The sequence below is a fragment of the Erythrolamprus reginae genome, chromosome 2, assembly GCF_031021105.1.
Source record: "Erythrolamprus reginae isolate rEryReg1 chromosome 2, rEryReg1.hap1, whole genome shotgun sequence".
Classification (NCBI taxonomy): Eukaryota; Metazoa; Chordata; class Lepidosauria; order Squamata; family Dipsadidae; genus Erythrolamprus; species Erythrolamprus reginae.
In genome coordinates this window covers 153,025,102-153,045,025 of record NC_091951.1, presented here as the reverse complement: position 1 = coordinate 153,045,025, position 19,924 = coordinate 153,025,102, and the positions used below count along the sequence as shown (strand labels likewise).

The 19,924-nt window shown below is 43.6% G+C and overlaps 1 protein-coding gene across 1 annotated transcript in view; it reads left to right on the top strand.

The window, feature by feature from the left end:
• NHERF1 (NHERF family PDZ scaffold protein 1) overlaps positions 1–19,271 on the top strand; it is a 97,063-nt gene extending 77,792 nt beyond the window's left edge. Inside the window, exons 4-6 of the mRNA XM_070739971.1 lie at positions 7,407–7,447; positions 16,205–16,303; positions 17,988–19,271. Coding sequence (XP_070596072.1) covers positions 7,407–7,447; positions 16,205–16,303; positions 17,988–18,155 — 308 coding nt within the window. The 3' untranslated portion in view covers positions 18,156–19,271. The remainder of the gene's footprint in view (positions 1–7,406; positions 7,448–16,204; positions 16,304–17,987) is intronic.
• Positions 19,272–19,924: the final 653 nt, after the last annotated feature.

The window sequence follows — 19,924 nt, the reverse complement described above, 5'->3', positions numbered from 1 at the left end:
TAATTATTATTATTATTATTATTATTATTATTATTATTATTTATGAGATTTGTATACCACCCCTCTCTGCAGACTCGGGGCAGCTCACAGCAGTGATAAAATGTTGGCTATAACCTATAAAGCCCTTCATGGCACCGGACCAGACTATCTCAGGGACCGCCTTCTGCTGCACGAATCCCAGCGACCAGTTAGGTCCCACAGAGTGGGTCTTCTCCGGGTCCCGTCAACTAAACAATGTTGCTTGGCGGGGCCCAGGGGAAGAGCCTTCTCTGTGGCAGCCCCAACCCTCTGGAACCAACTCCCCCCAGAGATTAGAATTGCCCCCACCCTCCTTGCCTTTCGTAAGCTGCTTAAAACCCACCTCTGCCGCCAGGCATGGGGGAATTGAGATACTCTTTCCCCCTAGGCCTTTACAATTTTATGCATGGTATGTCTGTATGTATGATTGGTTTTTATAATAATGGGTTTTTAACTGTTTTTAGTATTGGATTATTGTTATATGCTGTTTTATTACTGTTGTTAGCCCCCCCGAGTCTGCGGAGAGGGGCGGCATACAAATCCAATAAATAAATACATAAATACATAAATACATAAATAAAATATACAGTAACAAATCTAATATTAAAAGTCTAAAATAACAAATCTAACATTAAAAGTCTAAAAGCCCCATTATTTAAAAATCATACACACAAACATACCATACATAAAACTACATAGGCAAGGGGAGATGTCTGACGGCAGAGGTGGGTTTTAAGGAGTGTACGAAAGGCAAGGAGCGAGATTAATGTCCTTAATAACCTTAATGTCCCAAAGGTGTTTTTTCCAAAAGGAAACTAGATTTTCTTGGTGGTTTTTAAAAAAAAAAAAATTTCACTTTTCATCCAAGAAGCTTCTTCAGTTCTAACAATTTCCAGCCAAAAGTGAAGAAGCTACTTTGATAAGAAGTGAAACATTTTCAAAAGAAAAAAAACCCTAAGAAAGTTCAGTTGCTTTCTGGAAAAAGCACCCTTGGGACAACCATGACCTAAATAATTGGGAATCTTCATAGACACCTTGTTCCTAATCTTAGTGGCTTGTTCCTCGGTGTAAGGAGCCCTTCTCAAGCTATCCATATTTGGATCACATTCCAGGTTCACACATTCATGCCTTCTGATGTAGAACCTCTGTACTTGCAGCAGCTTACATTGGCTTCTTTCTTTCTTTCTTCTCTTTCTTTCTTCTCTTTCTTTCTTCTCTTTCTTTCTTTCTTCTCTTTTTTCTTCCTTTCTTCCTTCCTTTCTTCTCTCTATTCCTCCCACCCACCATCTCTCTCTCCCCTCTCCCACCCACCCTCTCTCTCCTTTCAAACATCTGTGCTGCCCTTCAGGTGACCCTATGCAGCTTGGCATCTGGGGAATTGAACCTACAGAGGTGACAATATTATTGCTGCTCTTTCTCTGGCTTGTGCCACAATGACTCTTGATGATATTGCAGTCTGACTTGCAAGACCCAAGGGAAATAAATTACATTCTCTCTTAGCTGAGAATTTGATCCTCAGAACTTGCCCATTCTGGATGGAGACTGGCCGTCCTTCTAGTTTGGCCCTGAGCTTTGTCTCGCCTGAACCAGAGCCAAAACTATACTTGGATTATGAAAGATGGCCATTTGTTTTACTTAAAGGTGTCCTAATACTTTGCAATTATGTGCAAGATGCTATAATTGGAAGGGGCCTAAAAAGTTAGGCAGGCTTCCAGCTGGGTCTAGTTTTTTGTGTAAGGCAACATGGGGACATGCTTTTTCGCTCCTTCCCTATAACAAAAGATTCATTGTTGTGGCACCAGGCACCAACTGCCATTTCCTTCAGCCCTTGTGCATTGTTTGTGTCTTTGGCAAATACACCTCAGAATTATCTCTGTGATTGTTGCTAAACCACAACTCCAACGCCAGCTAACAGCCTTTTCTTTTTCTTTGACGACAACACAGTATCTGAGCCAGAAAGAAATAGATTCTGCCTGCTGCTGCTCTTGTTTAATTTTTCAGGAAACGTGGTTGAGGATTAGAGTTGGCCTTGAGTGAAAGTTTTTGCATTGGAGGTGTGGATGTGAATTTTTAGAAAGGGAGAGGGAGTGCCATATTTTTAGAGTATAAGACGCACCTTAGTTTTGGGGGAGGAAAATAGCAATGAAAACAAGCCTGCAAAGACTTAGGGCTGGAAAAAAGCTTCCGAGGGAGTAGGAATGAAAAAATCCTGCAAACTGGGAAGCTGGGATCATTAATACCTCATTAGGGCTGAAAAAAACACTTTTGGAGGGAGTAGCAATGAAAAGAAGGTGGGAAGAGCCAGGAAAAATCTTTAGCACCTTGTTGAGGCTGGGAAAAAGCTACCTTAGGTGTGTATAAGACACACCCAAATTTTCAGCTTCTTTTTTGGGGGAAAAAGGTCCATCTTATACTCTGAAAAATACGGTAGATCTGAAATAAATGAGCAGAAACAAGAGACTTTCTTCGGTTTCTGGGGCTGAGTACATAATTTCCACTTTGTCACTAGTAAAGATTTATTGACATAACCTGGAGACTTGTGGAAACTAGTTGAACAACTGGGGCACCTTGGCTGAACTTTCAGGTGATGCCAAATGAGGATTACTGCAGAAGCCCTAGTGGTTCATTACTCTACTTTTAAACCAAACGAAATGCAGCTCATTGTGACTTTCCCCACTGCTGAGATAACATTTTTCTCTTCCTGTCTTGACTTGTGGTAACTTCTGGTCACGTAAAATAGTGTCTCCCACTTCCGCTCTGTGCCCTAGCTTTGAATCTGATCTGATTCCCCTGTCAGATGCCGGTCAGGGGGAAGAGTTAAATGACAAGCATTATACTGTTGCCCTGCAAGTGCCATCCTTTTTGTATATCTGTTGTAACATCATAGCAGACAAAAAGTGCTGTGGTTTGTGTTGTGATTCTATATCAGGTCCTGTGCATTCCTCTGTTTGTGCCCTGGTTAAATGCAAGGGGGGGGGGCAGCCTGTAGTGTAATATGTAAATCCGGCCACTGTGCTTGGTTTCAGAACAACCAGGTCTTAACAGGCCTCTTTGAATAGATCGCAAATTTAATTCAAGAACTTGCTTTTGCAGTTTTCAAACTTTCCATTAAGGTCCTTGTCAGGCCGAAGCCATCATTTTGAGTTGGAGACTTTGTCCTGCCACAAGTAGAATAGTACTGTGGGAATTTAGGAGGAGTGCATGAAAGGGAAAAATACTAGCCACAACAAATTCCTTCCAAAGATTCAAGGTCATCTTTTGTTCAGCACCAGCTGGATGTACATGGGAGGATTGTGGACATTGAGAGAACCGGAGTAGTTGTTGATGAACTTGTGGATGTGAGGAAGGGGATGAACGTTAACCTGGGTGAAGAACTGTAGGAAAAATTAATATCGGTTTGACTACAGTTCATATCCAACATGGCTCTGTTAATAAATTGGAACTTGGAAGAAGGCCAAGGTTTGGATTCTGATTTATTTCTCGGATGTTAATTGGGACGTTGACGGTACCATTCTGAATTTTTCAGATTGTTTTGCATATTATTGGTTTTGTGAGTGTGTTCTTTTCCCCACTACCCAATTAGTATTCAAGAATGCACAGAAATGAAGCTTTAAACCAGATCAAGCATCAGCCTGATGAAGAGTGGCTATCCTGCTTAGCAGGCAGAATTCCTCATCCTTTGCTACTTCACCTTTTTCCTGGAAATGCCAGGAACAGTACTTGGATCCTCCGGTGTGCAAAGTGGGTGTTGCACCACAGAGTTGCAGCTCTAGACCCTGAGTCACTTCCTCTAACGACTTTCAAAAGTTGAACTCAATTCAACATTTGTGAAGGAGCTAATTATCCTGCCTCGGTTTTTCTTTTGATTTTATTCCATGAAATAATAAGACCAGCGGTTGAAAAGTGTCACAGGTTTAGATCTCAAACATCTGAATCGGATGCAATAGAAAAGAAAAAATTTGATACTGTAAAGGAATGCTAACTCTGCAAGTGCATAGAGAAAGATTTAGGTTAGAATAGCATATCTGATAAAAAGACTAGACAGAATTAAGCAAGAAAAATCTTGGGGCAGGGACAGCAGATTTGGCACCAGCAAGTTACTTAGAAGAACTGAAAAGATGACTGTAAAGATCTTTAAAGTGTATGTAAATAGCTCCTATTCTTATATAAGGTTGGCATATATTCATGAATCTTCTGGAGTTTATTTTGGGGGAGGGAAACAAAAGTGAAACTTAACTTGCAGAAATAAAATCATCTGTAATAGTAGGTTCTGTTTCATCGTTGCATTATTAACAACTACGCGGGTGAGTTTTAGAAGTGCTGGTAGACAGTCATGTCTTGGTAATAAAGCTGAAACCCAAATCTTTGGGCATGCAGGTCTTGTGAAAGGTTTGTCAGGTATGAACACCTGCCCATCCCAAATCATTGCCCTATACCAGTGGTTCTTAACCTGGGGGTCAAACGACTGTTTCACAGGGGTCGCCTAAGACAGTATTAGGAACTAAAGCTCTGTTGGGAGAATTGCCACTAGACTTATGGCTGGGGGTCACCACAACACGAGGAACTGTATTAAGGGTTCGCGGCATTAGAAAGGTTGAGAACCACTGCGCCTACACCTTAGCCTTTTAGATGGCTGCTATCAACCCCAAGAAAGCTTGGGAAAATGAATAGAAATTAATACATTGCTGCAATTGCTCCACAGCAGAATGCCCTTCACTCATCTGTCACTGCATTTAAGCAGCTCATCCTATTACACTACAGTGTTCCCTCGATTTTCGCGGGTTCAAACTTCACGAATAGCCTATAACACGGTTTTTCAAAAAATATTAATTAAAAAATACTTCTCGGGTTTTTTTCTATACCACGGTTTTTTCTGCCCGATGACGTCATATGTCATCGCCAAACTAAAAGTTTTTGCAAATAAATAACAAAAAAAAAATTAATTTGTTAATAAATAATTATGTTTATAAATATCAGGATCACTAAGTGTCTTATTCAATGGTGAGTACCAGTAATAATGGTGGGTAAATGGTTGTTAAGGGAGTGGGAAATGGTAATTTAGGGGTTTAAAGTGTTAAGGGATGGCTTGTGATACTGTCTGTAGCCAAAAATGGTGTATTTACTTCCGCATCTCTACTTCGCGGAAATTCGACTTTCGCGGGTGGTCTCAGAACGCATCCCCCGCGAAAATCGAGGGAACACTGTATTCCTATTCACCCCATGAGGTGTGAAGTAAAAGCATGAATGGCACAGTGATAGCAAGGGGAGATTGTGCTAGGGAGAATTGGTCTACATTCCATAGCTCATGATATACAAGGGTTGCTCAGAAAGTAATGTGCCACATTTTTTTCTTCAACAATTGTTTATTAAACACAATGAAACTTACACACAAGAAAGAATGATGTTTCTTCTACACTCCCTATTTTTCCATGCAATCTCCGTCCCGTTCTATGGCCTTCCTCCAGCGAGACACAAGGGCGTATATGCCCTGTTGATACCACTCCTTGTTCTGGTCACAAAGCCATTTCTGCACCATGCTTCATCTTCTTATGGCCCCACCCTCTGTGCCCAGTGACTAACCGTACTTCTGTCGACTGCAGATTCTCCATAAACTGTACACAAACGTTTGAGAATGTTCCCAACAGTTTCTTTCTCCGCAGTGAGAAATTCAATGACAACACGCTGCTTGTAGCGTACATCACTTACAGACACCATTTCAAAACACTGCTGCAGTTACACTGTCGGTCTGAAGAAACGCAAAATTTACACATGCACTCCTGACAATTCAAATAATGTATATCTAAGTTTTGCATTTGTACCATTACTGTAGGCTGAGAAAAAAAATGTGGTGTATTACTTTCTGGGCGACCCTCGTACTTCTTCCATTTGTGCCCTCCCCTGGAAATTTTCTATAAAATTATAGAAAAGGTTCTGCACAAAATCCATGAAATTCTATGCATTTATTTGTGCATTTATTTGTGCAATTGAGTGTGTTGGACACTTGAAATAGGAGTGTCTATTCTATGTTAGGTTGGGGGGGTTATGGCTTTGCTACAATCTTCACTGGGTGATCTCAGTGACCTCTCTCACCACAGCTTGCTTACCAAAGTTTCTATGAAAATAACACAAAGGCAGGAGTGAAACCACACTTGTGCCCAGTTCTCCTTGAAGGCACCTGTGCTATAATTGAAAATGGAGCAAATCTCTGTATGTAGGCAGGAATAATTGCATCGGTGTTTCAATCTGATCACTTGCCTATTGGACGATTGAGAAAGTATCTGTGGCAGATACTGCCTTGATGGCTTTGCAATTCCTGTATGGCATGTAGGCCAGAAGCGGTGCTGGTACTATTTGCCTAACACAAAAATCTGAGAGATTTTAATGGTGCAAGGCACTCACTGAAAACCATACACAACTGGGCCAGTTTTGGAGGGAGCTAAGGGCCAAATGGATGTTTTAAGCAACTGGAAGGCATTAATTTGACCCCTTCACCCCTAATTGTCTCCATGTTGGCCTTCTCTGGGTCCCGTCGACTAAACAATGTTGTTTGGTGGGCCCCAGGGGAAGAGCCTTCTCTGTGGCAGCCCCGGCCCTCTGGAACCAACTCCCCCCGGAGATTAGAACTGCCCCCACCCTCCCTTTCGTAAACTACTCAAGACTCACTTATGCCGCCAGGCATGGGGGAGTTAAGATATTCCTTCCCCCTAGGCCATTACAAGTTATGCATGGTATGTTTGTGTGTATGTTTGGTTTTATAATAAGGGCTTTTAGTTGTTTTATTAATTGGATTGTTACATGCTGTTTTTTATCATTGTTAGCCGCCCCGAGTCTATGGAGAGGGGCGGCATACAAATCCAATAAATAAATAAATGTAAGGTACCTTGAGTCCCTGGATAAAAGTGTGCAGGGGAATATAACCATTCATCTGTCCATTATGTACATATGTACATATACATACATACATACATACATACATACATACATACATACATACATACATACAATAAACTGTATAACAGTGATTAACTACAAAATCTCATGATGTCAAATATTATCTGTCGTGCTCCTTAACCAATTTCCAAAGACAAAAAAAGATGTCAATTTTTGTGCTGGATTGGATTTGCTCTTTGGAACTGACTGCAGGGAGTTTCATGTGTGTGTCTCATGTGTGTGTCTGTGTGTGAGAGAGAGGGAGGTGCAGTCTGATGATGGGATATATTTATGTAACAAAATTGGGAGTTCCCAGAGGAAGAAATGATCCTTGAGTCAACCTGTTAATAGTTATGGTATATGCTAAGTAGTATTGTAATGGTTTGTAGAAATCCTGCTAGAAGAAATAAAACTTACTCCCTTCCTTTTTTGTTTATTCTGTTCTTTCTCCCCCTTAGGCCTTTTACCAGAGCCAGTTGCCAATGGTGATGTGGAGAAGGTAAAAATTACTGCCAATCACACGGTTCCTTGATAGAGGAGTGTTAGAGCCAAAACACTCAACATTGCCGATTCCTCTGCTCAACATTTGTTGTTACTGGTGGTGGTGGGGAGCATCAACAGATTACTTAACAACTCTGATGCTTTCTAAGTCTACATTGTTAGGAAATCTTAATTGGCCCTAGTTTCCCAATACACTCACACCAGTGATAATACAGAAGCATTGCATATGCCAATATTGTCTGCAAATAGTTGTAAGATATTTTCTTTCTCTCTGTTTTTTTTTTCTTTTAAAACCTTCCCTGAACAAACTTCTCAGAGCAGCCCTTGGCTGGCTGCCAGATCAAAAGGGTGAACTCTTCCTAAATTGGTAAAGGAAGGTGGGCTGTGAAATCATTGCTCTTGATGTTCCTGTAGAAAAAGCAGTCTGAAGAGAAGGAGGACCAGGGGGTGGGTTCCTCACGGCACTGGTGACATCATGATGACATCACCGAACCAGATCAGTCGGTGCTGGTCTGTGCATGCCACCATCTTTTTTAAAAAAATTGCACTTTTTTTTCCTTTTGAGCATGGGCAGAAGCTGAGTTACAGCACTGTGCATGTGGTTGCCACCTTTTTTCAGCTTTGATTTTTTATCATTATTATTTTTGGATTTTTCATTACTGTCCATATGCACACGTGCACACGAGGCGCGCCCAAGCAGTGCAGAAGGGAACAAACCGGCAGCGAGGCAAGTTGGAACCCACCTCTGGGGAAGACCAATGCCTTGGAAGGCCTGTCACTCATTTCAGAGGCTGCCTCTTGTCACTGAATAGAATGGCCCATTCTTCACCCGATGGGTGGAATCTCACATCTTTTAAAAGGCCAAGTTACTTCCAGTCTGCTTTGAAAAAACAAAGCCTAATTAAAGTCGGAGAAGAAAGAAAACCTCATTAGAAACTTTTTTTTTAAAGGGCTGGGCTTTTTTAAAACATTTGAATATACAATTAAGAAACAGAATGAAGATGTTGCCAGACCATGGGTAAACAGGATAGATATGTCATCCAATGTCATTTTTTCCCAAGTTGGTCTGAATGTTAATTGCAAGCCAATAGTTGTTGATCCGCATCGCAGATGAATAAGTCTCCCATATGATGTAATGCAACAGTCACTTTCAGAATGATTTCATATACGTCTATAGAACTAATATAGAAGTATATTTATTTATATTTATATTCATATTCATTTATATATCTTTCACATTTTTGAACCACCCATCTCACTCGGAAAGAGAGACTGTTTTAAAAGACTCTGAAATGCAAATATTCCTTGGGGCAACATTTCAACAGAATTCAGATCTTTCAGTCTTTCATTTTCCAGAAATTCCTCTCCCAATTTGTCCAGCTGATCTCTTTTCCAGAAATTTAATAAAACCTCAATAGGTGCATAGCATTTTACCAAATCCAGACTGGTTAAATTGTGTACATGAGCTGAAATTTGGTGCTAAGGCTGCTGCAAGACATTTTCTCCGTACTGAAGGAGCGGGTCCAGCAGTCACATGGGTTGCTCATGTCCAATCCGGTGGAACTGAGCCTAGTGTTAAAAAAGCTTGCTGGATCCGCCCCTTCCCCAGAATTCGCTCAGTTCGCATATCCTGCGGTTGTATTGTGATAGCTCGTTCAACATTCTAACACCTTCCCTTCGATCTTTCCTTCAAAAGTAGTAAGAATTGTTTATCCTTATTTGTTTACTTGCACTAATAGCGCCAGCCGTTTGTGGCTCGGCTTTTTTTCCTTTGGGAGAAGTTGCGGTTTCGTTTTCCCCCGGCTGTTTTGCCGTTTACGATCCCCGCTGCCGCTTGTGGATTCCTTTAATCCTTTGGCCTGGAGGTCTTGGTGCAAGTATTGCTTCATTGATTTATTATAATATTATTGTTAAAGGGCTTAAGAAATACCTCCTGCGGAGTGAGACGCTTGTTTTAGTCTCCTGGACTTAGTCGATCGCTTCCCCTTTAAGAATTCTATTACGGAGCGATTTTTCGGCGCGAAGGCCTTCGCGCCCTTTTTAAATTTAGCCCTCTCGTGTTGGCCTTCTGCCAGCCGCGTAGGCCTCAGTCCACCGCTTGGATCCCGGAGTGGGCTTTGGGACGCTCAGGCTTAATTCTCCACCGGCTAAGCCTCCAACCAGAGTGCCTTGGTTACTTTAATTAAAGTTTAGGGAGGCTGGCCACGCTGTATTTGGGGACACGAACTCTGGGTTTGCCCAGATTGCCCTCAAGTCTCAGCAGCTCCGAGGCCTCGGAGCAGGATCCATTCCTCTTGGGAAGTCTTTGAAATTCTTCTCCCTAATTATTCAGTTATTGGCTCAGCCTTGTCTTCTGTTAATTGTCAGACTATGGCTACTTTTCCCAAGAGAGGCACCACTCAAGGTCCCAGAGAGGCCAGGCCTACAGGCGATGAGATTACCAGTATCCCCCAGGCCTCATCCTCCTCTTCTTCAGGGGCCCGCCCCTCGACCAAAGTCACCAGGGCCGAGAAGAGAAGGGACCTAGCCCTACAAAAAATCCATGACAAATCAGCAAAGCGTTTGAAAGTACAGGCCCAAGTACTCAGTAGTCATGACCCCCCAGAGGCTTCTAATCTGCCCTCTTCTGGGGTCACTGTGTTATCTCTGGATGAGCCAAACCTAGACAGACCCCAACCTAACCTATGGGGAGTAGGTCCAGAGGAACCAGATATTATTGAAGATTCCTCCCAGCCAGGATCCTCCCAGGCCTTCAGGGATTCTTCTGCCATTCCTGCTGATATTTCTAGTTTACCTCCTGAATTCCAATCTATTTTTTCTGTGTTATCCAAGGCCATTGATGCTAAACTCTCTACCATCAATGCGCTTCCCTTACCTCCTCCTCCTCCTCGTCCCTCCCGCCCCTTGGGTTCTTCCCCAACGGTTAGAGCTCCTATTCAGGATGAATCAGATTCCTCTCAGGACGAATATGAGGATATGGAGGAGGATGAGGATCCCTTTCAAGGCCTCTCAGACGATGAGGAATCCCAAATAAAGGTTCCTTCTCCAATTACTATTTTTCCCTCTCAATTGTTCAAATCTCTCCTCCTCAAAGCTAGAATTTCTACGGGATTGGCGGCCCAGGAGAAACAGGCCTCCACATCCACTGATCCCCCGGAGGAGAATTTACCTTACTTCACAGAGGAACAGGAGGATAATGAGGTAATTCCTATGCCTAAATTGTTTAAAGATGCCTTACTTAAGCAGTGGGATTTCCCAGCCTCTGGGCTCAATCCCACATCCAAGGACAAAAAGTTGTACAAACTCTCCTCTTCCTATGAGGAGCTCCTTTCCTTTCCTAAACCGGATGAACCTGTCAAGATCCTTCACTCGGCGGCTGCTGTGCCAGGCGAAGCAGAGGAAGTCCTCCGCCCAGAGGACAAGCGGATTGAACAGATGCTCAAAAGAGGATTCACCGCAGATTCCTGGGCCATTAAAAGTTCTGCAGCGGCTTCCTTTTTCTCCAGAGCCATGCTTCTGTGGCTTCGCCAACTTCAACAGCATATTCCTCCCGATGACTTGAGAGGTCAACAAGACTTCAACAAGGTCTTTGCAGCTGCTCAGTACGTGGCTGATGCCACTTTACAATCTACTAGATTTTCTGCTAAGTCTATTGCAGCTTCTACAACGGCAAGAAGACTCCTATGGCTTCGCCCTTGGCAAGCAGGAGTACGTCAGAAGTGGCAGTTATCTCTGGGACCCTTAAAGCGCGACCTTCTTTTCGGGGATCTTCTGGATCCACTCCTCACGGAAACCACGGACAAGAAGAAAGTATTGGGTCCAACCACCAAAAAGGCTACCAAAACGCAGTCCTTTCGTCGCCCAGGGCGTCAGCAAGATCAAGCGGCTTCCTATCAGAGTTCTCCAGGTCAGTATTCCCCCCGCTTTCGATCCCAAGGTAGGAACTCCAGGGGCAGAGGTTTTCGCTTCCATAGGGGAGCGTCCTCTAACAGGGCTTCAAAAAAACCTAGATGGTAGTTTTTCCTCGATTCCCATAGGTGGCCGTCTAGCCCATTTCGCCTCTAATTGGCGTCTCACCTCCAAGGACCCCTGGGTCATTGACACTGTTCAAACAGGCCTTCTTTTAGAATTTACTTCTCCTCCCCCTAAACGTTTTATTTCCTGCCCTTCTCCCAGGTCCTCCTCAGATTGTAACCGTATGGAGGAGGCCATTTCCCACTTATTGTCCATCAGAGCCATTCAACCGGTTCCCCCCGGTCAGAAGGGTCTAGGTTTTTATTCCATCCTATTTATGGTTCCAAAATCCTCCGGAGGTTGGAGAGCTATTTTGGATTTAAAGAAGCTGAACCTATTCATCAAATATAGGAAGTTTAAGATGCACTCCTTATCATCCATTTTGGCCGCCATCCACCCGGGAGATTTCATGGTCTCTTTAGACCTCACTGAGGCCTACCTCCATATTCCTATAGCCAAATGCCACAGAAAATTTTTACGTTTCTCCTTTCAGGGCAGGCATTTCCAGTATAGGGCGATGCCATTTGGCCTTTCCTCGGCCCCTCGGGTCTTTACAAAGCTCTTGGGGTCTCTGGCGGCCTATATCCGGGCGTCTCCCATCCACATTTTATGTTACCTTGATGATATTTTGATTCATGGGAACTCCCTAGAGAAAGTGAAAACAGACCTTTCTGTCACCATGTCAGTTCTACAGGACCATGGATTTTCCATCAACTTTGACAAAAGTCATCTCCAACCTTCCACATCCATTTTACACCTGGGATCCGTTATTAATTCAGAATCCTCCCAGGTCTTTCTCTCTCCTGAGAGAAAAATCAGTATAGGGGAGTTAATTTCATGCATTTTATCTCAACCTTCAGTTTCCATAGTATCCCTGTCTTCCCTTTTGGGGAAGATGGTGTCATGCATAGGCATCATTCCCTGGGCTCGCCTTCATGCTAGGGAACTACAGTGGCTCCTATTACCCTTTCAGAGATCGGGGCACAGCAACTCAAGTCGTCGCATTGTCATCCCACCAATTGTTCGCAGATCCTTCAAGTGGTGGAAGTCTCCGGCCATGGACAAAGGATCCCCGTTCAGGTGCCCGGATCAATTTGTCATCACCACAGATGCCAGTCTATCGGGATGGGGCGCCCACGCCCAGGGGATGATAGCCCAGGGCACGTGGTCCCCGGAGGAAGCTTCCAAGCCAATCAATTGGCTAGAGTTAAGAGCCGTATCCCTGGCTCTGAAGCATTTCTCTCCTCGCATTCCCAACCGGCACGTTCTCATTCTCACCGACAACATTGCCACAAAAAGCCATATCTGCAGACAGGGGGGCACGAGATCCAAGGCCCTCATGAGGGAGGCCCTCAAGTTAGGCCTTTGGGCGGAAAAACATCTTCGGTCGCTCCTAGCCGATCACATCTCGGGGAGCCTCAACGTCCAGGCGGATTGGCTATCTCGAGCAACGATAGACCCAGGAGAGTGGAATCTCCATCAAGACCTGTTCCATCAAACCAGCCTCAGATTCGGCCTACCAGTTCTGGATCTCTTCGCGACCAATGCGAACGCCCAACTCCCTCGCTTCTTTTCCAGATTTCCATCCCCGGGAGCGGAAGCAATCAATGCCCTCCGGAGTCCATGGCCTCCAGGCCTACTTTACGCATTCCCTCCAATTCCAATTCTCCCGGACGTGATTCACAAGGTCCTCACCGAGAGGGCCCGAGTAATCCTAATCGCCCCTCATTGGCCCCGCCGGCCCTGGTTCGCAGATCTCCAACAGTTGTCCGTCCAGGACCCTTGGCGACTCCCCGTTTCGGGGGATATGCTGCGGCAGGGGGCCTCATTCCATCCAGACCCGGAGTGGTTCCACCTCACCGCCTGGCTGTTATCAGGAGAGACTTAGAACTGCGTGGCCACGACCCCGATACAGTGGAGGTCATTTTAAAGGCCAGAAGGGGTTCGACCAATCGAATCTACGACCATACGTGGTCCAAGTTTCACCAGTGGTGTCTACAGGAAGGCCTTTCTCCCCTGTGCATCCCCATACACAGGATCATTTCCTTCCTTATGCAAGGTTTCCATCAAGGACTTTCCACCAGCACCCTCCGGCGTCATCTGGCGGCCATTTCCTCTGTCCTAGCGGGGCCCCGCAGACAGCCTCTCCGTTCCTTTCCAGAAGTTCAGGAATTCCTCAAGGGTATAGCCAACCTCAGACCTTCCAAGGTCCACAGGTATCCATCCTGGGATTTGCCACGGGTTCTCCAGTCCCTCACGCAGGCACCATACGAACCCCTAAAATCGGCGTCCCTCAGGTACCTATCCTTTAAAGTAGCATTCCTGGTGGCTATTACCTCTGCCCGACGCATTTCGGAGCTGGCTGCCCTCTCAATCAGGCAGGACCTCTGCCAATTCCATCAGGACAAGGTAGTCTTGCGACTGGACCCCACCTTCTTACCCAAGGTCAGTTCCATGTTCCACAGAACACAGGATATTGTCTTGCCTTCCTTCTGTCTCCAACGGGACCATCCCTTGGCAATTAGATGGCACACCCTGGATCTCATCAGAGCGCTGAGGATCTATATCCAACGCACAGGACCCTTTCGGAGGTCAGAAGCACTTTTTATAGCCTATCACCCCAGAGTCATGGGTACCAAAGTGTCTTCAACAGTGATTGGCCGTTGGATCAGAGGGACTATATCTAAGGCCTACGAGTCGGCCTCCCTTTCAGTTCCAAAGAACATTACAGCGCATTCCACCAGGAGCGCAGCCACCTCGGCCGCTTGGGCGACTCAAGCCCCGTTGGAGGAGGTCTGCAAAGCAGCCACTTGGGCCTCGCCAAATTCCTTCATCAGGCACTACAAAATTGACTCTTACGCTTCAGCGGACGCTGCCTTCGGCAGAAGGGTACTCCAATCCGTTATCTCTCACGATAGCAATCTAATCCCACCCTAGGGACCATCTATTGGGTATGTCCCATGTGACTGCTGGACCCGCTCCTTCAGTACGGAGAATAGGCGTTGATTGCTTACCTGAACGCCTCTTCTCGTACGGTGAGCGGGTACAGCAGTCACTTCCCGCCCTTGTATGTGTCTTCTTTACTTTCCTATAACCTTTCTTCCTCTAACAATGAGAGTTGAACACTACAGAGCTTCACAGCTGAGCCTAGTCTATGGATTCGCGAATTCTGGGGAAGGGGCGGATCCAGCAAGCTTTTTTAACACTAGGCTCAGTTCCACCGGATTGGACATGAGCAACCCATGTGACTGCTGTACCCGCTCACCGTACGAGAAGAGGCGTTCAGGTAAGCAATCAACGCCTATTTAATAACTATTTGCTTATCGTTCATATGTGGACAAATTGCGGTCATTCTCAGCTATATCTAGTGGAAACAAGCAAGAAGTTATCAAACTGGCTTGCTTTTTCTAATCATGAATCATAGCTTAGAGTTTATGGTGGCATGATAAACTCTAATAAATAGGGGAAGCAGAAGAACTGGATAGGGAGTGGCTCATTGTAATAATACTTAGTCATGTTTATTATCTGAATACAGTCACTGGTATAAGAACAATTGAAGAAAATACTCTCCCATGTGGATAACAAATTTCAAAGTCTAAAGGCAAGCAACATGAAAGGGGAATTTGCTCTGACTTAGCTTGAGGAATTGCTGCTGGTGGTTCATTTGCTTCTTTCCAAAAAGCTGAACTGGCCAGTTTGTTTTAAAAAGAGAGATGAAGTTAGAAGATGAGTAAAAGAATAGCTGCTGGGCATGGATCCCTCATACCTCCTCCCTCATACCTCGCTGCAGCCCTAAGGGTCCACAGAGTCAACCTTCTCCAGGTCCTGTCCGCCAAACAATGTTGGCAGGATCTCAGGGAAGAGCCTTTTCTGTGGTGGCTCCAACCCTGTGGAATCAACTGCCCCCAGAGATTCGTATTATCTCCTCCTTACTGGTCTTCCGGAAAGCCATTCAAATCTGGCTTTTCCAGCAGGCCTGGAATTAAGATTGGTTGTCTGTACACATGGTTCTTTAATGATATATATCAGATTTTATTTATGTTTTTTTACTGTTTTTTACTTGTATTTTATTTATAACCATTGTTAGCTGCTCAAAGTCCATTTCGGAGTGGGCGGCATATAAATGTAATAAATAAATAAAATTCCTAGGATTGTCACCCCTTTTGTAATTCCTGCTGATCCATTCTGTTTCACTTTCTATTCTATATTGTTTCTAATGCTCTCCAAGTGATTGGCCAAAACAGAAAACATAGCTAGCTAGCACAGCTTCCCTGTCAAATAAAGAAACATTCCTCCTACTAAAAGTTCTCAGGGAAAGTGAGGATTTGCTACTGCCCCCACAGTTTAGAATTGTACAAGAAAAAATCTTTTGAATCAACTTGTTATCCTTGTATTGTATATTAAAAAGACTTTTTCTGGCCTTGTTGCCAGCAGCTCAGGGGAGAATTTAAATGAACCTTGATGCATCAAACAATGATCTTCTTGCAGAAGAAAGAATGGACACAGTGTGTTTATTAGACAGACTGACCCGTGACCCGTCCCTTATGGGAAGCTACAGTGGGATAGCAGTTAACAATTTAGTAGGGAAATAGGACTATGAGATCATCATGACTGGCTAGAAAGAAAGAAAGCATTACAATAAAATGTGTTCATTTCCACTGCCTTTAATTTGAAATAATGCTGCGCCTACTACTGAAAAGAGTCCTCTCCTGCCATTAAGTTTTTTCTTTCTCATTTCTAGGGGGACCTTAGAGATGAACAAACAGAGATTAATCCTGAAAGCCCTTGTAGCCCTGTGAGCATGTCTCCTTCTTCAACTCTAAGTGAACCTTCCATTGAGGTATGAACACAGTCTGGGTGTAGTAGGCAAATGGGAGTGATGAGTAAGGTCGATCGTCCAATGAGACATGTAGGTAAATATTGCTTTGACTGTCTCAAAGGATGCCGATGGTACTGTTTTGCAGTGATGGACAATCTAGGTCCCAGTTTGTTTGGTGGAAGAAACATTTTTCTCTTAATAACATAGCAATAACAATAGCACTTATATATCGCTTCACAGAGCTTTACAGCCCTCTCTAAGTGGTTTACAGAGTCAGCATATTGCCCCCAACAATCTGGGTCCTCATTTTACTCCCCCTCAGAAGGATGGAAGGCTAAGGCAACCTTGAACAGGTCAGGATCGAACTCCTAGTAGTGGTCAGATGCAGCCTGCAATACTGCATTCTAAACCCTGCACCACCATGGCTCAGTGATAACAAAACTTCTGCAGTTTCCTTTTGTGGCTGCTTGGAAAGATTACATTGCCCATGCTTTTTTTTTTTAAAAAAAAAAGAGGTTTGTTCAATAGTTCTACTTTTTATCTGGTGAAAAATAGCTATAGGAGATTTGGTAGCACACTAGGAACTGTAAAATATCCCTGCTGAAAACAAATGAAGGGAGTTTAATTGTTATTTGTACCCAACACTAATCTAAGGATCTAGTTGTGTCCAGGGAGAGTTATTATTTAAAAGGGGTGGGGAGTAATATTCCCCTTGGCCATAAAGCAAATTTGTTATTAGGCAGAGTTACCCCAGCCATTTCTGCATATATCCAGGGGAAAGCCTCAAGTGTAGCGTATTTTAATACTCTGCGAGTGTGGCTTTTGTGATCCTGAAAGTGGATGAGGCTGAATTATGTAAATGCCTAAAAGAGAGTTGTTTAGCCTAGCCTTACACGTTTTTTTCTGCAGGCTCCCAAAGTGGATTAGATCCTTTCTGCAAATTATGGTGCTGTTGCGCTCTTGAAGAACAACTTGGCATTGCTGTGTGGCTTAAACACTAAGACCAAACTGACCTTTACTTTGATTTCCTTTGATCAGCCTAAAGCTACCTGTATTTAAAGTAATTTTAAAAAACACACACACACACCAAAAAATAACAGTTTAATAGCGATCAATAGATGTGTTAGCATGTTAAATGAAACATGAATTAGGGTTAGAGTGACCTTTAAAAGGATGTGTGAGTATTAAGATAAGAGAGCGTTAATTAGTCTAGGATCATGGCTTATAGATGTGGTTGTGTGACTTCCTGAACCCAGACAGGAAATTAAAGAACAGTGACCCAACTCACTGCTCTCTGGCCCTCCAGCCTGTGGTCACAGAGCAAGACAACAGGAAGAGACTACAAACACAACTGCTTCTGCTGCTGTGTTTCCATGATCACTTGGTTGCTCCTTTTTTCTTTTCATGTTCACAATAAGTTCTTTTTAAAAAGTAACCTTTTTAAGGTTAATATTTTCCCATCCTGCAATAAATCAAAATATTCCAGGCCCTTTAATACCAGGAGACGAAAATAATCTGCCTGCTAGGTGCCTTTATACTGTAGATGTCCTTCATACTCATGGCTGCTCCAAACTATAGAGAGTTGGGGTCATGTAAATTCACCCAGTAATAAGTGTGCGGGCTTTGGTTTATGCATAAGGCAGAGGTTGTTTCAGCGGAATAGGTGATAACTGTTGTCTGTTTTTGCACACTTTCGTTCTTACAGCTGTACTCTCATGAGAAGGAGGACAAAATCAGCACCACATCCGATCCCATTCTTGACTTGGACATCCCACTGGCAGTAGCCAAAGAGCGCGCCCATCAGAAACGTACCAGCAAACGGGCACCACAAATGGACTGGAGCAAGAAAAACGAACTCTTTAGCAATCTGTGAAGCACCCCAAACCCCCCCAGAGAAGGGAGGTGATGTAAGGGCAGTATTGGAACATCTGGCCAGATCATGCCTCCCCTTCCCCTTCTCCTACACATTCCTGTCCCCTAAATACATTTCCTTGCCCTCCTTCTCTTCCCCTTGCTTGGAAATGTAGATGCAAGATCTCGTCTTGCTCTGGGTCACCTGGCAGGGCAAACATGTGGCCTGATCACTCTGCCTGCACTATTTTGAAGAAGCAGTTGTATTTAAAGAGGAGGGTGAGACATTTTTCATATACCCTCTCTGAATAGCTTAAGCTAGCGTGTGGATATGAATTTGGTGTCTCTGTTGGGTCTGTAGTAGAAGACACATACACATATCTCTATGTAAAGAGAATGTGTGCACAGGACAAGGAGGTAAGACGTCAGGTGCCACACTGAAAAGGGGGACAGTGTGATGCATAGCTGTACTGTAGGTCCATTAACTCTTAAGATAGCTGAAGTTAAACATTTAAAACCATTAATCCCTATAATCTCGACTGGCTCTCTTCAGAGAAATCATGTTGGATGCTGATTGAACTATTCCAGACTATGTCCTATCAGGACTATAGTCTAAGCTTGCATAGAGTACTTTAATTCCTAATTTGATTACAAATGAACATCCTTTTGTGGGACAGTTCCTTTGTCCACTTTTCAAAGAACTGCTTTGCTGTGAGTGGAGAGAAAGATTTCTGTTGCTCCACCGTCTTTTCTCTTCTTTGGTAAAGACATTCCTGGATTGCCCCTTCAAGAAAGGGCCTAGTAGGCAAGACCCAATACTTCTTTCTTCATGCTTTGGTGGTTTCAAAGTGTGGGAAGAGGAATAATTAAAAGCTGTTGTAGCAGCCAGCCTGTGAGATTGGCTTTCTTTTTTCCAGGAGAGGTATTAAGGAGTTGCACCTAATGCAGCAGTTGAAAGCACACAAGGATAATATTCTATGCTCAATTTGCTCCAGAAATGGAGCCAATCAGGGTTTTCAATAATCATGATTAATTAACAACTTACTGATAATAGTGTTTCATTTCTGGAATTGTTTTCTAATTATGGTTCATTTCCTTGTATCTGTGTATAGTATAAAAATCATTCCGCTTCCATAAATGTTTGTTTTGTTTTTGTTTTCCTTGATTAATATTTGATATCAAATGTACTTATTTAAAATTAAGGATTTTTTGGGAGGGGTGGGGAGGAAGCCACATACACAGGCCACAGTATATGTGAAAGTTGAAGTCTGCATGATATTAGTCAATCTCTCTAGTCTTATAATTTAATTTATAACCTTAACCGGGGTAGAGTGAGAGCTGTAAATCCAAGGCCAGCAGCTGACTGATATAATACAAATAAAACACGCACACACAATATTTTTCCACTCTCCAAATAAGAATAAATGAACTTCTGTCTCTGCCTGTTGGGCTGGATAATATATCAGACTTCAGGAATGATATGAATTACCATTTTATCTGCATTTGTTTTCTACCCCCCACCCTGCCAAATTAGGTGAGCTGAGCCATGTCAATACTCAACCAGAACTAAAAATAAGATTGATATGGCAACAGGTAGGAGAAATTGGTCACCATCATCAACCTCTTTATCAGTCTAGCTCTGTTTCTAGGGCTGGAGAGATGCATTACGGGATCTGCTTCTTTCTAGAACCACAAGCAATTTGTAGCCTCTAAATTTCAAGGGTTGTGTTTGTAAAATGAAATCTTGTTAAAACAAGCTACATAGAAAGCCAGAATGTTCAAATGAGTATT